This window comes from Muscardinus avellanarius (genome assembly GCF_963383645.1).
Source record: "Muscardinus avellanarius genome assembly, chromosome: 8".
Taxonomy (NCBI): domain Eukaryota; kingdom Metazoa; phylum Chordata; class Mammalia; order Rodentia; family Gliridae; genus Muscardinus; species Muscardinus avellanarius.
Window position 1 is genome coordinate 44,276,611 of NC_137794.1, and position 14,397 is coordinate 44,291,007.

Below are 14,397 nucleotides of genomic sequence, written 5' to 3' on the forward strand. Positions count from 1 at the left end.
AGAAAAAAATATATATATGTATATGTATATATACACACACACACATTTAAGATATAAGCCAGGCATGGTGGTCCACACTTGTAATCCAATCCTTGGGAGGCTGAGACAAGAGGATCACAGGTTCACAGCCAGCCTAAGATACTTACTGAGGCCTTCTGTAACTTACTGAGACCCTTTTTTCTTTTTCTTTTTGGGAGGTACTGGGGATTGAACCCAGGGTTATTCTACCTCCAAGCTGTACCCCCAGCCCTATTTTTTTTTTGGGGGGGGGAAGTATGGGAATGGAACCCAGGGTCATTCGACCTCCAAGCTACACCCCCTGCCCTATTTTTTATTCTTTATTTTGAAACTGGGTCTCACTATATTGCAGATAGCCTAAGTAGCTGAGGCTGTCCACGAATCATGATCTCAGCCTCCAGAATGCTGGGATTACACCCAGCCCTATTTTTTATTCCTTATTTTTCAAACAGGGTCTCGCTAAGTTGTGAAAAGGCCTCATAAATAGTTGAGGCTGTCCACAAACCAAGATCCTCCTGTCTCAGTCTCCCAAGTACTGGGATTACAAGCATGTGCTACCACACATGCTGAGACCCTTTTTCCAAGGGGGGGGGACTCGGAGTGTATCTCAAAAATAGAATGCCCCTAGGTTCAATCCCCAGTAGTGAAGGGGGTGGGGAATAAGACTATCCAGTACCATTTTTTCTGTGTGGTACTGGGGACTGAACCCAGAGGCTAGATTCTACTGCTGAGCTACACCCCCAGCCCTTTGTTACTTTTTTATTTGAAACAGTCTTGTCTCTGTTGCTGACAGTTTACCTCAATGAGCATTCATTTCAGACTTGAATTCATTGCTGAGGCTATCCTCAAACTTGCAATCCTCTTGTCTCAGCCTTCCAAGTACTGGAATTACTGGCATGCATCACCACATTTGGCTCCATCAAATATCTTAATTAGCTTAAGTGAACTAGTAAAGGATTTCAAATACTTGAAATGAGAAAGGACAGATCAACTTGAGAACAAAATCACATCCTTCTCTAAGAAAATAAATGATTTGGCCCACATTATATACAATGTTTACAAAATTACAAGTGGGGAGTTTGATTTCTTCATTGAAGAAGTCAGGTGATTATTTTCAAGTGAGATGACAATCTAGTTACAAAGCCAACCTCTTGGCCTTTTACATTACTCTTTCTAAGCATATGCACCTAAAAGAGAAGGAATTAGCTGGGTGTGGTGGCGCATGCTCATTAAATCCAATGCTTGGGAGGCTGAGACAAGAGGATCATCGGTTTGCAGCCAGCCTCAGAAACTTAGGCCATCCACAACTTAGTGAGACCCTGTTTCAAAATAAAAAATAAAAATAGAAATTGGGGTGAGCTCAGAGGTAGAATACACCTGGTTCAATCCCTTGTATCGCTAAATAAATAAAGGAATGAAGTTTCCACGTTAATTGCATTTCATGTAGACAGGATGTATTTTTCACTTACACAAACATATCCTATCAATTTAGACTTCTATTGATCAGTTTAAAAAGTTCAATTCCTTGAGAAATTGTTAACAAGTTCAAAAACAACAGAAAATAAAAAACAGCTTTACATGCAAGAGATTGATCATTATAGTTGAATACATACAAAATGAACTGCAAAACTTGGTATCCAATTATTTTACTGTTTGACATTTTAAAATCACCAATTTGGAATAGTTTCTCTCAGCTTCACTGTTCTAAGCCAAATATGTCCAAGTTTTGATTGTTAATCATTAAAATAATTGAAAATGGACACGGCATTCACAAATTTTGTAAATGGACACAGGACAGAAAATGCTCAGTGTATGGTGCACATATCCAAATATACATACCTGCCTTTGAGTATGAGTTGATTTTATTATTGAGTCGCTGCATAAGCAGCAACACTGCTTCCAGTTTATTGACAATTTCCATTGTGACACTTCTACCATCTTCTCCAAGACACTTGGGTTTATATGTCAGGAGGAAATGGCTCCAGGCTCGCAGCACTACTTCTGCGTCATCCGCATTGACAAGGAGGCTATCCCTTAGGAGTGCCTTTACAGTACTTTCTACCTTCTCTAGCAGCTGCCTCCAAGGCCGAGTAAGGTCAACCTGCAATTTCCAGAGCACATGATTTCAACACAGCCATTGGCCAGAGGATATTGTTATTTGTAGTCACTACCAACACAGAAGACCCCCAATCAGACTACAACATTTATGATTTTTTGCCTGACAATGTGAAGGTGTAAGAGTTACCTGCTCGAATCCACCTAGAAGCTCAGTAGTATCCATCTCACTGTTCATAGCCATGATCTTTAATGTGTGACCAGTAAGGTGTGACAGAAGTTGAACCAAGCTGGTCTTTCCTACAGAGGCTGGCCCTACAAGGATGACCATCCAGCTCATCTGCACACACTTCATGATGGACTCCAGAGACTGGAAGGACTGGTGCAGGAGGGACAGGGGCCGGCGGGATGGATGAGGAACATAGTTGCCACGGGAAAGGACTGAGTAGCCCAACTGAAAAAACATGCCAAAGACATATGAACATAAGAAACCACAGAAAAGTGTAAAAGAACAAGGATTATTATAGTTTCCTCACCTGAACATCATAAGGAGTGATATGAAATCGTCTGGTTCCCATGTATGGGATGGAATTTGAACCAAACACATCCTTGAATACAGTAATAACCTAAAGGAAGAAGATATAATCAAGACACAATTCACTCCATCCAATTCTTTTTTTTTTGGGGGGGGGGGTTCCTGGAAAATCGACCTCCAGGCTACACTCCCAGACTTATTTTATATTTTTATTTTGAAACAAGGTCTCTTATGTCAGCAAGGCTGGCTTCAAACCTGTGTGATCCTCCTGTCTCTGCCTCTCAAGCTTGGGGATTATAAGCATGTGCCACCACCACACCGGGCCCATCCAATTCTTAAGCAAACTTTCTTGAAAGAATACTTCTAGAAAACAAGCACACTGATTAGAATCACTACATTCAGAGAACATGAGTTCCAATTTCTTTTTCTTTTTAAAAGTTCTCTTTAAAAAAGATAGACTACAGCCGGGTGTGGGGGTGCATGCCTGTAATCCCTTGTGCTTGGGAGGCAGAGACAGAAGGATCACGCTGGTTCGAAGTCAGCCTCACTGGCTTAAGAGACCCTGTTTCCAAATAAAAATGTAAAAAAGGTCTGGGAGTATAGCCCAGAAGTAGAAGGGTTTCCAGGAACCCCAGTACCACACACACACAAAAAACCCCCCACACATCTTTAGTCAATTAATCTTTGACAAAGGGGCCAAACTCATAGGCTGGAGAAAAGACAGCCTTTTCAACAAATGGTGCTGGGAGAACCGGCTATCTATTTGTAAAAAGATGAATCTAAATCCCTTTATCTCACCATGCAGAGAAATCAACTCAAGATGGATCATCAAAGACTTAGAAATTAGACCTAAGACTGTGAAGTTAGTAGAGGAAAGCATAGGTTCAACACTACAAAATATTGGCACAGGCAGTAACTTTCTCAACAAAACCTCCAAAGCTCAGGAAATTAAAACAAGAATTAACAAGTGGGATAGCATCAAACTTAAAAGTTTCTTCTCATCAAAGGAAACCATCAATAACTTAAAGAGGAAGCCTACAGAATAGGAAAAGATTTTTACCAGCCACCACTCTGATAGGGGACTAATATCCAGAATATACAAAGAGCTCAAAAGACTCTACACTAGTAAAACAAACAACCCAATCAAGAAATGGGCAAATGAACTAAATAGACACATCACAAAAGAAGAGATACAAAGGGCCAATAGATACATGAAAAGATGTTCTACATCATTGGCCATCAGGGAGATGCAAATCAAAACTATATGAGATTCCATCTAACCCCAGTCAGAGTGGCAAGCATAAAGAAATCAAATAACAACAAATGCTGGCGAGGATGTGGGGAAAAAGGAACTCTTTTACACTGTTGGTGGGAGTGCAAACTAGTTCAGCCACTATGGAGATCTGTGTGGAGATTCCTAAGAAAGCTAGGAATAGATCCACCATACGATACAGCTCTACCACTCCTGAGTATTTTTCCAAAAGGGTTGAATTCAGAGAACTATAGCAACATATGCATACCTATGTTCATAGCAGCACAATTCATAATAGTCAAAATATGGAACCAACCCAGGTCCCCATCAACAGATGAATGGATTACAAAACTCTGGGAAATATACACAATGGAATTCTACTCAGCCATAAAGAAGAACAAAATCATACCATTTACAAGAAGACGGAAAGTCCTGGAGAGCATTATGTTAAGCGAGACCAGCCAAGCACAGAAGGAGAAGGTACATATGTTTCCTCTAATATGCCCAAACTAGGGAACCTAGAGGATACCAGTGGTACTCCAGATAATGGAGGGAAAATACCAGCAAAGCTAGAATGGGAAGATAGAGGAGGAGGAAGGCTGAACTTGATTAACGAGGGTCCACATCCGAATATGTGTAAAATTATGAATATGGCATAGTTATCCGGGACAATCATTGTTGGGAGGGGGGAAGGGAAAACAGGGGCGGGAGGGGGGAGCAGGCATCAAGTATAGTTTAAATGTATACCATTTATGTTCAATAAAAAATTTTAAAAGGTGAAAAAAAAAGTTGATAAAAATTAAAAAAAAAAAAAGACTACAGATAGGCATGGTGGCACATACTTATAATCTCAGCATTTGGGAGGCTGAGACAGGAAGACTGTGTTTGCAGACATCCTCAGCTATTTAATGAGGCCCTTTGCAACTCAGTGAAACCCTGTTTTAAAATAAAGAATAAAAACCGGGCACAGTTGCTCACGCTTGTAATCCCTGCACTTGGGAGGCTGAGACAGGAGGATCACGAAGATTCGAAGCCAGCCTCAGCTACTTAGTGAGGCTTTCAAAAACTTAGTGAGACCCCGTTTCCAAATAAAATATAAAATAGGTCTGGGAGTGTAGCCCAGAGGTAGAAGGCCCCTGGGTTTCAAAGACAGCAGACAGAAAGGAAAGGAAAGGAAAGGAAAGGAAAGGAAAGGAAAGGAAAGGAAAGGAAAGGAAAGGGAGGGAAAGGAAAGGAAAGGGAGGGAAAGGAAAGGAAAGGGAGGGAAAGGAAAGGAAAGGAAAGGAGGAAGGAAGGAAGGAAGGAAGGAAGGAAGGAAGGAAGGAAGGAAGGGAGGGAGGGGGGGTGCCTCTCAAATGCTCCTGGGGTCCATCCCCAGTATCAAAAAAAAAAAAAAAAAAGAGGCTACAAAACAAAATCCTGCCCTTCTGTTGGGTCTCTGCTATCTTTCTCCTTGTGCTACTCAATCAGCTAGGTACCTGAAAAGACGATGAAAACCTAGCTCTTTAGTCCTAGAGAGTAACACAATTTTAGTTTGTAACCATGAAGTTTAGATGAAGTAAATTATGTCCTCCTTGAAAGCAAACTATGCTATGAAAAGGTTATTTCCACAACTTTGAAATTTCCAAACAGCGTAGTATTACTCATATGAGTATACTCTTTCTCACCCATAAGAAAAAAATCAACTCTCAATGATTAGAAACATAACGAGATGTATGAATCTCACCTTCTCTTTATCTTCCCTGGTTCTCATTCTTTCACCATATACCAAAAACACATGTTGACCAGGATCATAACAACCCGGGGACTGGTCAACCAACATCAGCTGACACCAGCGGAAAAGGTCTCGAAGGTTGAATTCCCAGGGGCCTCCTTTTTGGCCCCATTTTTTCTCAACAGTCACTTCATGGTCAATCTAGAAATAAAATATTCTTATTGAGAAACATGTCCAGCTGTTAGGTACTATATTAAGTAATATCAACATACTGTAAATGTGTATGTGATATGAAACAAATATGAATAAACTTGATTCAGATTTTTCCCCCTTTCATTCCCAAATTTCAATTGCAAAGAATCCCCCGTAGGCATTCTGCCTATTGGTATTCACAATATGTAACTGAGTTACCGTAACTCTCAATGAGTAGTTTGCTTCCACTAGAAACTTGTAGAATTCTGTGATTTATTTTAGAGATCCTGGAAATTTGGTAGAATCCCATGCTGAGAAAATACTGGTTCAAATATAGCCAAAAACATAAAAAATAATTAATACACATAGGTACTTACTTGGTTATTGAAAGCTACCATTTTTTTAACAATATTTTTGCCAATGGCTGGAAACAAAGTACTGGCAATGAATTCCATGTCAATTACTGTAAGGGGATCCACAAAAACCTATAAAATCCAAAATTAACATAAACAAATGCCTATGTTTCTTTTTTTAAAACATTAATAATGACCACTGTATCTTACTATGTAAAATCTTTATTTAAAAACAAGTAATGATATTTGAGTAAAATCCAAAATTAACATAAACAAATGCCTATGTTTCTTTTTTTAAAACATTAATAATGACCACTGTGTCTTACTATGTAAAATCTTTATTTAAAAACAAGTAATGATATTTGAGTAATACATATATAATTTTCAGTTTTAGAAATTATTGTAGTTTTAAGTATTAAAATTTTTGAAATACAGAGTAACAGTTTGTTTTTTTTTTAAGCTTTATCCTAACTCAAAAAAAAAAAACAAAAACAAAAAAAACATGCAACTTCTTTTTAAAACTGTATTTGAGCCAGGTGTGGTGGCACATGCTCGTAATCTCAGCATTTGGAAGGCTGGGAGGGGAGGATGCAGTTCTCGGCCAGCCTCAGCTACTTAAGTGAGGCCATTTCCAACTCATTGAGACTGTTTCACAATACAGAATAAAAAAATAGGGCTGGGGGGGTTGTAGCTCAGAGGTAGAATGCCCCTAGATTCTATCCCTCGTACCTAAAATAAAATAAAATAATAAAAAATAAAATAAAATTGTATTTGTATTTAAAATTTCCTGCATATAATTTAAAGTGCTTTCGGGGCCTGGATGTAGCTCAGTGTCACCTGTTTTGCAGGTGCAACGCTCTGGGTTCAATACTTGGTTCCAAAAGACCAAAACACACAAAAAATGCATTCAAACTGTGGATAGTAAGTATAAGAATGCTCACTATAAAATTTGCTCAACTTTTAAATATGTATAAAAATCTTCATAATAAGATATTCTTAAAAGATATTCAGCAAGCCGAGCGTGGTGGTGCATGCTTGTAATCCTAGCATTTGGGAAGCTGGGACAGGAGGATCACAGTACGCAGACAGCCTCAGCTATTTAGTGAAGTCCTTTACAACTCAGTGAGACCCTGTTTCAAAATAAAAGAATAAAAAATAGGGCTAGAGGTATAGCTCAGAGGTAAAATGCCCCTGGGTTCCATCTCCAGTACTGCAAAAAGAAAAAAAATATATTCAGTAGCCAGGAATGGTGGCGCACACATGTAATTAATTACAGTAGCTGGGAGGCTGAGACAGGAGGATCACAGGTTCGAGGACAGCCTCAGCAAGAAGTAAGACTCTCATTAACCTAGCAAGACCATTTCAAAATGGAAAAATAAAATAGGGCTGGGGAGTAGCTCAGAGGTAGAATGTTCCTGGTTAATCTCCTGTACCATCCCCCCAAAAAAACTAAACAAAATTTTAAAGATCAAGAGACAGGGACATTAAAGAACATCAACATGTGGAAGCATTTCCAAGCCTCTAAATTAGTCAAATTCTAAAAATTCGCTGTTAAAAAAAGAATAAGCATGTATGTACATACACATACCCCTTTGCAAACAGGAATAAAGGCATAAGATACCAAAATGTTAATAATGAGGGACTGGGGACACTGAATTTTTACTCTTTTATGGTAATGTTCTGTTCTTTCTTGTTTTTCTTTGATATTACTTTCATTATAAAATTTGCTTAAGTGTGTTAACAGATCACACAGATACTTGAAAAGGTCAAAGACTGGTCTTCATCCTGAATGCAGGAACAAAATCCTGGAAATGGCAGTGCCCCACTCTCATCCAAATGGTAATGGCAAATCTGCCAGATCATAGGACAGTGACTCAAATCAGGAGAGAAGTAATCGTGAGAACCAGTCATATTCATTTTATTATAAATACAACAAAAGAGGATCATTAAACTGATTCTCTTACATTCATGTAGTGAACATCTTAACAGCAACTTGCCAGCTACCCTGACTTTCTATGACAACAGCAATAGAAAACTATCTTACCTGGGTGAATCTGTTAAGGAAAGACCTGGGCAAGCCCTTCCTCCCACCTCCTTGTCTAAAAGGATTTTGACACCCAAAAATCTTGGTCTTTTCATGTTGTACTTGAAAGCTCATTCCTAATTCAGGTACATAGATTTCTCCTCGGTGATCAAAACAAGCATTGAGTCCTTCCAATACAGACTGAGAAGCCAAGTTAAGCTGTTTACAAAACAAGGTACATATATTAGTCTTTTATTTCTTTGACTAAATATGCTGTATAATTGTAACAAAAACTAAGGGACTAATATGGAGTAAAGTCAGACTGCATCAAGAAAAGACAGTTCAAATATTATTGGTAGTTCACTGTTTCTTAAGTCAAGTGATGGGTTGCTGTATAAACATTCTACTGTTTTTTTTTTTTTTTTTTTTTTTTGGTGGTACTGGGAGGTAGAACCCAGGGGCTTTCTACCTCCAGGCTATATCCCAGCCCTATTTTATAATTTATTTGGAAACAGGGTCTCACTAATTTGTAGAGCCTAAGTAGCTGAGGCTGGCTTCAACCCTGTACAATCTTAGCCACCCAAGCACGGGATTGCAAGTGTGCACCACCATGCCTGGCCATTCTATTGTTTTTAATTTCACATATATAATAAAAGATGTTGGAACTGGGGGTGGTGGTACGTTTATAATCCCAGTCCTGGGAAGGCTGAGATAGGAGGATTGCAGGTTCTCGGATAGCCTCAGCTACTTAGAGAGGCCCTCCACAACTTAAGTGAAACCCTATATCAAAATAAAATAATAAAAATACGGGGCCGGGCGTGGTGGCGCACGCTTGTAATCCCTGCGCTTGGGAGGGAGAGACAGGAGGATTGCGCTGGCTTTAAGAGACCCTGTTTCCAAATATAAAAAAGTAAAAAAATAGGTCTGGGAGTGTAGCCCTGAGGTAGAAGGACTTCCAGGAACCCCAGAACCATCCCCCAAAAGGGGGGGGGGGCTGGGAGTATATCTCAGAGGTAGAATGCTCCTAGGTTTAATCCCCAGTGCTGCCAAAAAAAAAAAAAAAAATATTTTGGATGTTTAACATATGTACAAATCAATAATTTTTAACTGGAATAAATGTTAAATTGAAATAAGAGCAGGTAAAATTTTCCATTACATTTAATTATGTACACTAAATGCACTACACTGAGTCAGGCATGGTGGCACGGGTTTATAATCTTAGTACTTGGGATGCTGAGACAGGAGGATCAAAGGTTTGAAGCCAGCCTCAGCAATTTAGTGAGGCTCTTAGAAACCTAGTGAGACTATTTCTATATAAGAATAAACAAGTCTTGGGGTGTTAGCTCGGAAGTAGAATACTTCTGGGTTCAATCCCCAGTACCACACACACACACACACAAATAAATAAATGCACTGTGCTGACATACTCTGTAAATAACTTATTTTTTAAAAACTTGCCAATATGGGTACTTCATTTTCACACTATGGGTTTTTAGAAATTTAGCACTAATTATAGGTAACAGTAAGATTTGATAGCCTTTGCATCCTTTTCCAGTTCAAATACTAAACAATGTCTTGAGTTTCGAGTTCATGATATAAACATAAAATGAATCTATGCAATTAACTTTCACCAACCGTTTTGTGAGCAAGAACAATTATAAGGAATTCTTATTTAAGAAATGCAAAGAGCTGAATGAAGGTCTTCAGATACTGAAGTTCTAAGCACATAAGTATCAGAATTAGGTGGTTTTTAGGGAAAACAGAATATGTCAACCGGAAAATGCAAATCACTACATAAAATACTCTAAATATATTATATCAGAATTTCAGTATTATGTTCTACAAAGGTACAAACTCTTTCATATTCCCAAACAGAAAGCTTCTCTCAAGTACAGGTATTATCTCCAAATTTGCATATGGTTATTAGTTCTCAGCTTTAAAACTATGCCTTCCATTTCTCTGGCTAATGAATATTCTATATCTTTTTCTAAAATCATCTGGAAAAAAACCACTCCATCTCCTTGATATTTGTTCCATAAGAACAAAAGACAGCAGCTCCGCAGATAGAACCTCACAGCACTATTTCTGATGACCCACAGGAGTATAAGTCAGGTGAATCTGCTAAAGCCCAAGTCCAGTTTCCTCTGTAGCACTTTCATCACTCTAAAATTTTAGCTTCACAAATAGCTTCTAGATTTTGGCTGAATTAACATTAACATTATACATCCCAAACAAACCCAACTCCATGTCTTTAGTTATGTCAGACACAAAAATTAAATGTTTCTACTATCTATGATATGGTCTTTCTTCTGATCAATAATTTAACAAATATACACACATAACACGGATCATTTTCTCATCATTTTTGTAGGTCACTGTATATGTCTATCCCATCTGGCACACTAACAAAACATTAAGCAGTTGATGCTACTTGTAAAGTATCTGTGAAATAAATACAAATATAGCAAGCCTGCCAGAAATGAAATATAAATTAGCCAAGACACATTTTTTTCCCTCTAAAGGACTACTTAAAAAATTAATATACGGCTGGACGTGGTGGCGCATGCTTGTAATCCCTACGCTTGAGAGGCTGAGACAGGAGGATCACACAGGTTCGAAGCTGGCCTCAGCTACTTAGTGAGGCTCTCAGCAACTTAGTGAGACCCTGTTTCCAAATAAAGTATAAAATTGGTCTGGGAGTATAGCCCGGAGGTAGAAAGCCTCTGGGTTCCACCCCAGTACCACCAAAAAAAAAAAATAATAATAATAATAAAGAAGAATAATAATATACGCTGGGCATGGTGGCACACGCTTGCAATCCCCGTGCTTGAGAGGCAGAGACAGGAGGATCACACAGGTTCGAAGCCAGCCTTGCTGGCTTAAGAGACCCTGTTTCCAAATAAAAAAATATGAAATAGGTCTGGGAGTGTAGCCCGGAGTAGAAGGGTTTCCAGGAACCCCAGTACCACCAAAAATAAATAAAATAAATAAAAAATAATAATAGCATGGTAGGTTATATGTAGAGGGTGGAGATTTTGTATGTACATTCTACTAAGTGACCTTTCTGATTCTTAAAAGAAACCATGAAAGATCATTTCATTAGATTTTTATCTTAACTAGCCATCAGCATGCTCAGCCACAAAGAAATGCCTGACAACTTTAAAACACAGACATGTGACCCCATCATGGGCCCCTGGACAAGAAGCTCACCTCATCCAGCACAATCCAATGGCCTGCCTTCAAAGCTGCCAGCAAGGGGCCATCACACCAGGCAAACTCTCCTCCCTTGCCACCCTCAACAGGTAGATCACCTCCAAACAGGTCTGTGATGTCCTTTAAGAGAGAGAGGGGAAAAAAAGGGGAAAAGCCAACATTACCAAAATAACTTTAGGTAGATTCTAAGAAACAATCTAAACTGATAAATACTTGGGCTCTGTGCTACTACTACTCTTCCTTCTTATAGCCAAGATAGAACCATGATCAATACTCTTTCTAGGAGTCTAGACATGCCCCAAGCACTTTCTCATCACAATGCTCTAAGTATCAATTAATCAATGTAAGCACATGCTCAGATTAATATTTCTAGGTATTAACCACTGAGTTATAAAACAAAACAAAAAAAATAGTAATAACACCCAGGCCCTGCTCCTAGACACATTCAATTTGTAAAACTGTTTAAAAGTAATTTTATTTTTACCACGTTTTTTTCAGAAAGGACTATAATTAAGTGGGATTATATTTCAATACCAAAGCGAGTACTTCTCTCTTTAAAGGGAATTAGATAAAACATCTAATTAATGAAGAATAACATTACAAGTGACAGTAAATGAATCCAGAAGCAGAATTAATTTAGTTCATGAAGGTTTTCTCACCATATGAAATATTTCAGGTAGCGATGATGTCACAACCATTCTGACTAGGAAACTCTACAAACGGACAGAGATATTAATACCTAATCCCCACATGCAATAGGATGAATAAACTTACCGTTTGCTCTGACAAGTTTATTCGAACAAGGGTATTTCCTGAAGCCTTTGCTAATGCTCCCACTAAACTTGTCTTGCCAACTCCAGGAGAGCCCTCCAGGAGAATGGGTTTGTTCAGTTTGGTAGCTCTTAAGAGCCTCTGGGCATTCATAGCTGTGGTGCCTGCACTGAGTGCATAGTCAGCAATATTATTCCTGTGCAGGATGGGTCCTTAAGAGAAGAAAAGCCACATGAAAGCTGAACATAATCATATCCTATCTACATGTCAACTCATGAATCCACCCAGGAGGCCAGTCAGCAAAGGATGACCTGTAGTGAAAATATTTAGCTTCTATTTCAACATTCCCCCAATTTTTGTAAAATGCTTTGCAGAATAGCCAACAGCAACAGCATGGTTTCAAGTGTGCTTACTGGCATTATCTATTCATCTCCTATACACATGTATGGACATAGGTCTAGCTGCAAACACACATTTCTCCTTTCAAAACTTACCCCTCAAATAGTACCTGTACTTGTATAATGCACCTTTATAAATAGGTATTTTTCTAAAAGCCAAGTGTAAGCTTGTTTCCAAAGATTTTAGGCCACCAAAACAAAATTCATAATATATTCTCAAAAGAAAAAGTAACTAAGGACAGAACTAATAGTTCTGTAGGGTTCAATATTTGTGCCACTACGTCTCTTAGAAGAATCTTTTGGTATACACCAGTTTAGAGGGTATGGGACAAGGAAAACATCTATTTCTTTTTCCTTCTAAGCAGAAACAAGGATCACCTCAGTCCCAGCCCACTGGCATATAGATTATGCACAGTAGCACTGAATACAATGACAATGGCTTAAGATAGAAATCTAATGACCACATCATGTGTGCCCATGAGAGGTAAAGAGAATAGTTACACAAAAATGGAGCTCTGAAGAGAGGTTTCATTTGGTCAGAAACCTGAGTTCACGACTGAACTCCATGAACTCCGTATATATTAGTTACTCAAAAATTATTAATGTGCACGGTGGCGCACGCTTGTAATCCCAGCATTTGGGAGGCAGAGACCACAGGACCGCGGTTAGTGACAGCCTCAGCTACTTAGTGAGGCCCTTTGCAACTCAGTGAGATCCTGTTTCAAAAAATAAAAAGACTAACGCCGGGTGTGGTGGCCCACTCTTGTAATCCCCGCGCTTGCGAGGTGGAGACAGGAGGATCGCGCAGGTTCGAAGCCAGCCACACTGGCTTAAGAGAACCTGTTTCCAAATAAAAAGGTATAAAAAATAGGTCTGGGAGTGTACCTGGAGGTAGGGTTTCTAGGAACCCCAGTACCTCCAAAAAATAAAATAAAATAAAAAGACTATGCCAGGCATGGTGGCTCATACTTGTAATCCCAGCATTTGGGAGGCTGAGACAGGAGGATCTGGGTTTGCAGACAGCCTCAGCTACTACTTAGTGAGGCCCTTTGCAACTCAGTGAGACTGTTTCAAAATAAAGAATAAAAAATAGGGCTAGGGGTGTAGCTCAGAGGACAATGACCCTGGGTTTCATTCCCAGAACCGCAAACAAACAATATATACACATACATACATACATACATACATACATACATACATTAATTAATGTGGAGAGGAAAGAAAGAATTAGAAAACAACCCTGCTAAGGAAGCAACAATCTACCAAATATCAATTGATCGATTGATATTTGATAAGTAACCTAGTTAGGCAGACAGCTGGAATTAGAACTCAAGCCTCTATTTACAGGTTACTTACTGCTTTTCTCATTTAATCATTCACTTGTTCATTCACTCAACATAAATTTCTTGAGTATCTATGCTAGGCTACGTGGCAGACTCTAAGAATAGGAAGATGAGTAGAAGCTTCACTAACCCATTTTTATATAAAGCAATGAGGTTCTACAGTTAAGATATATTATGGGCTAAGCTGGGTGTGGTGGTACATGCCTAAAATACCAGTATTTGGGAGGCTGAAATAGGAGGATCGCAGGTTCTCAGCCAGACTCAGCAACTTTGTGAGACCCTGTTTCAAAATGAAATAGCTCTAGGGGTTTAATTCAGAGATAGACTATCCCTAGGTTCAATCCCCTGTAAACACACACACACAATTTACTAACTTTAGTAGGATTTAGAGCTTTTGTGGTGGGCACCAACTGATAAACAAGTGTATTCTTAAAAACCAGTATATTCATAAGCAAAGCCTACACTCTCACTATTTTTACATGTCAATGTATATGTGCATGTGCGTGTGCGCGCGCACACGCACACTTTTT

The 14,397-nt window shown here is 38.9% G+C and overlaps 1 protein-coding gene across 3 annotated transcripts in view; it reads right to left on the minus strand.

Annotated features, from left to right (window-relative positions):
* The window catches only part of MDN1 (midasin AAA ATPase 1), a gene marked incomplete at both ends in the record, with an annotated part of 175,663 nt that overhangs the window by 87,916 nt on the left and 73,350 nt on the right, over window positions 1–14,397 (minus strand). For all 3 annotated transcript variants that reach the window (XM_080700327.1, XM_080700326.1, XM_080700325.1), the window contains 8 exons: window positions 1,858–2,119; window positions 2,264–2,527; window positions 2,610–2,699; window positions 5,587–5,775; window positions 6,144–6,251; window positions 8,164–8,361; window positions 11,353–11,475; window positions 12,130–12,338. In XM_080700327.1, coding sequence (XP_080556453.1) covers window positions 1,858–2,119; window positions 2,264–2,527; window positions 2,610–2,699; window positions 5,587–5,775; window positions 6,144–6,251; window positions 8,164–8,361; window positions 11,353–11,475; window positions 12,130–12,338 — 1,443 coding nt within the window. The remainder of the gene's footprint in view (window positions 1–1,857; window positions 2,120–2,263; window positions 2,528–2,609; window positions 2,700–5,586; window positions 5,776–6,143; window positions 6,252–8,163; window positions 8,362–11,352; window positions 11,476–12,129; window positions 12,339–14,397) is intronic.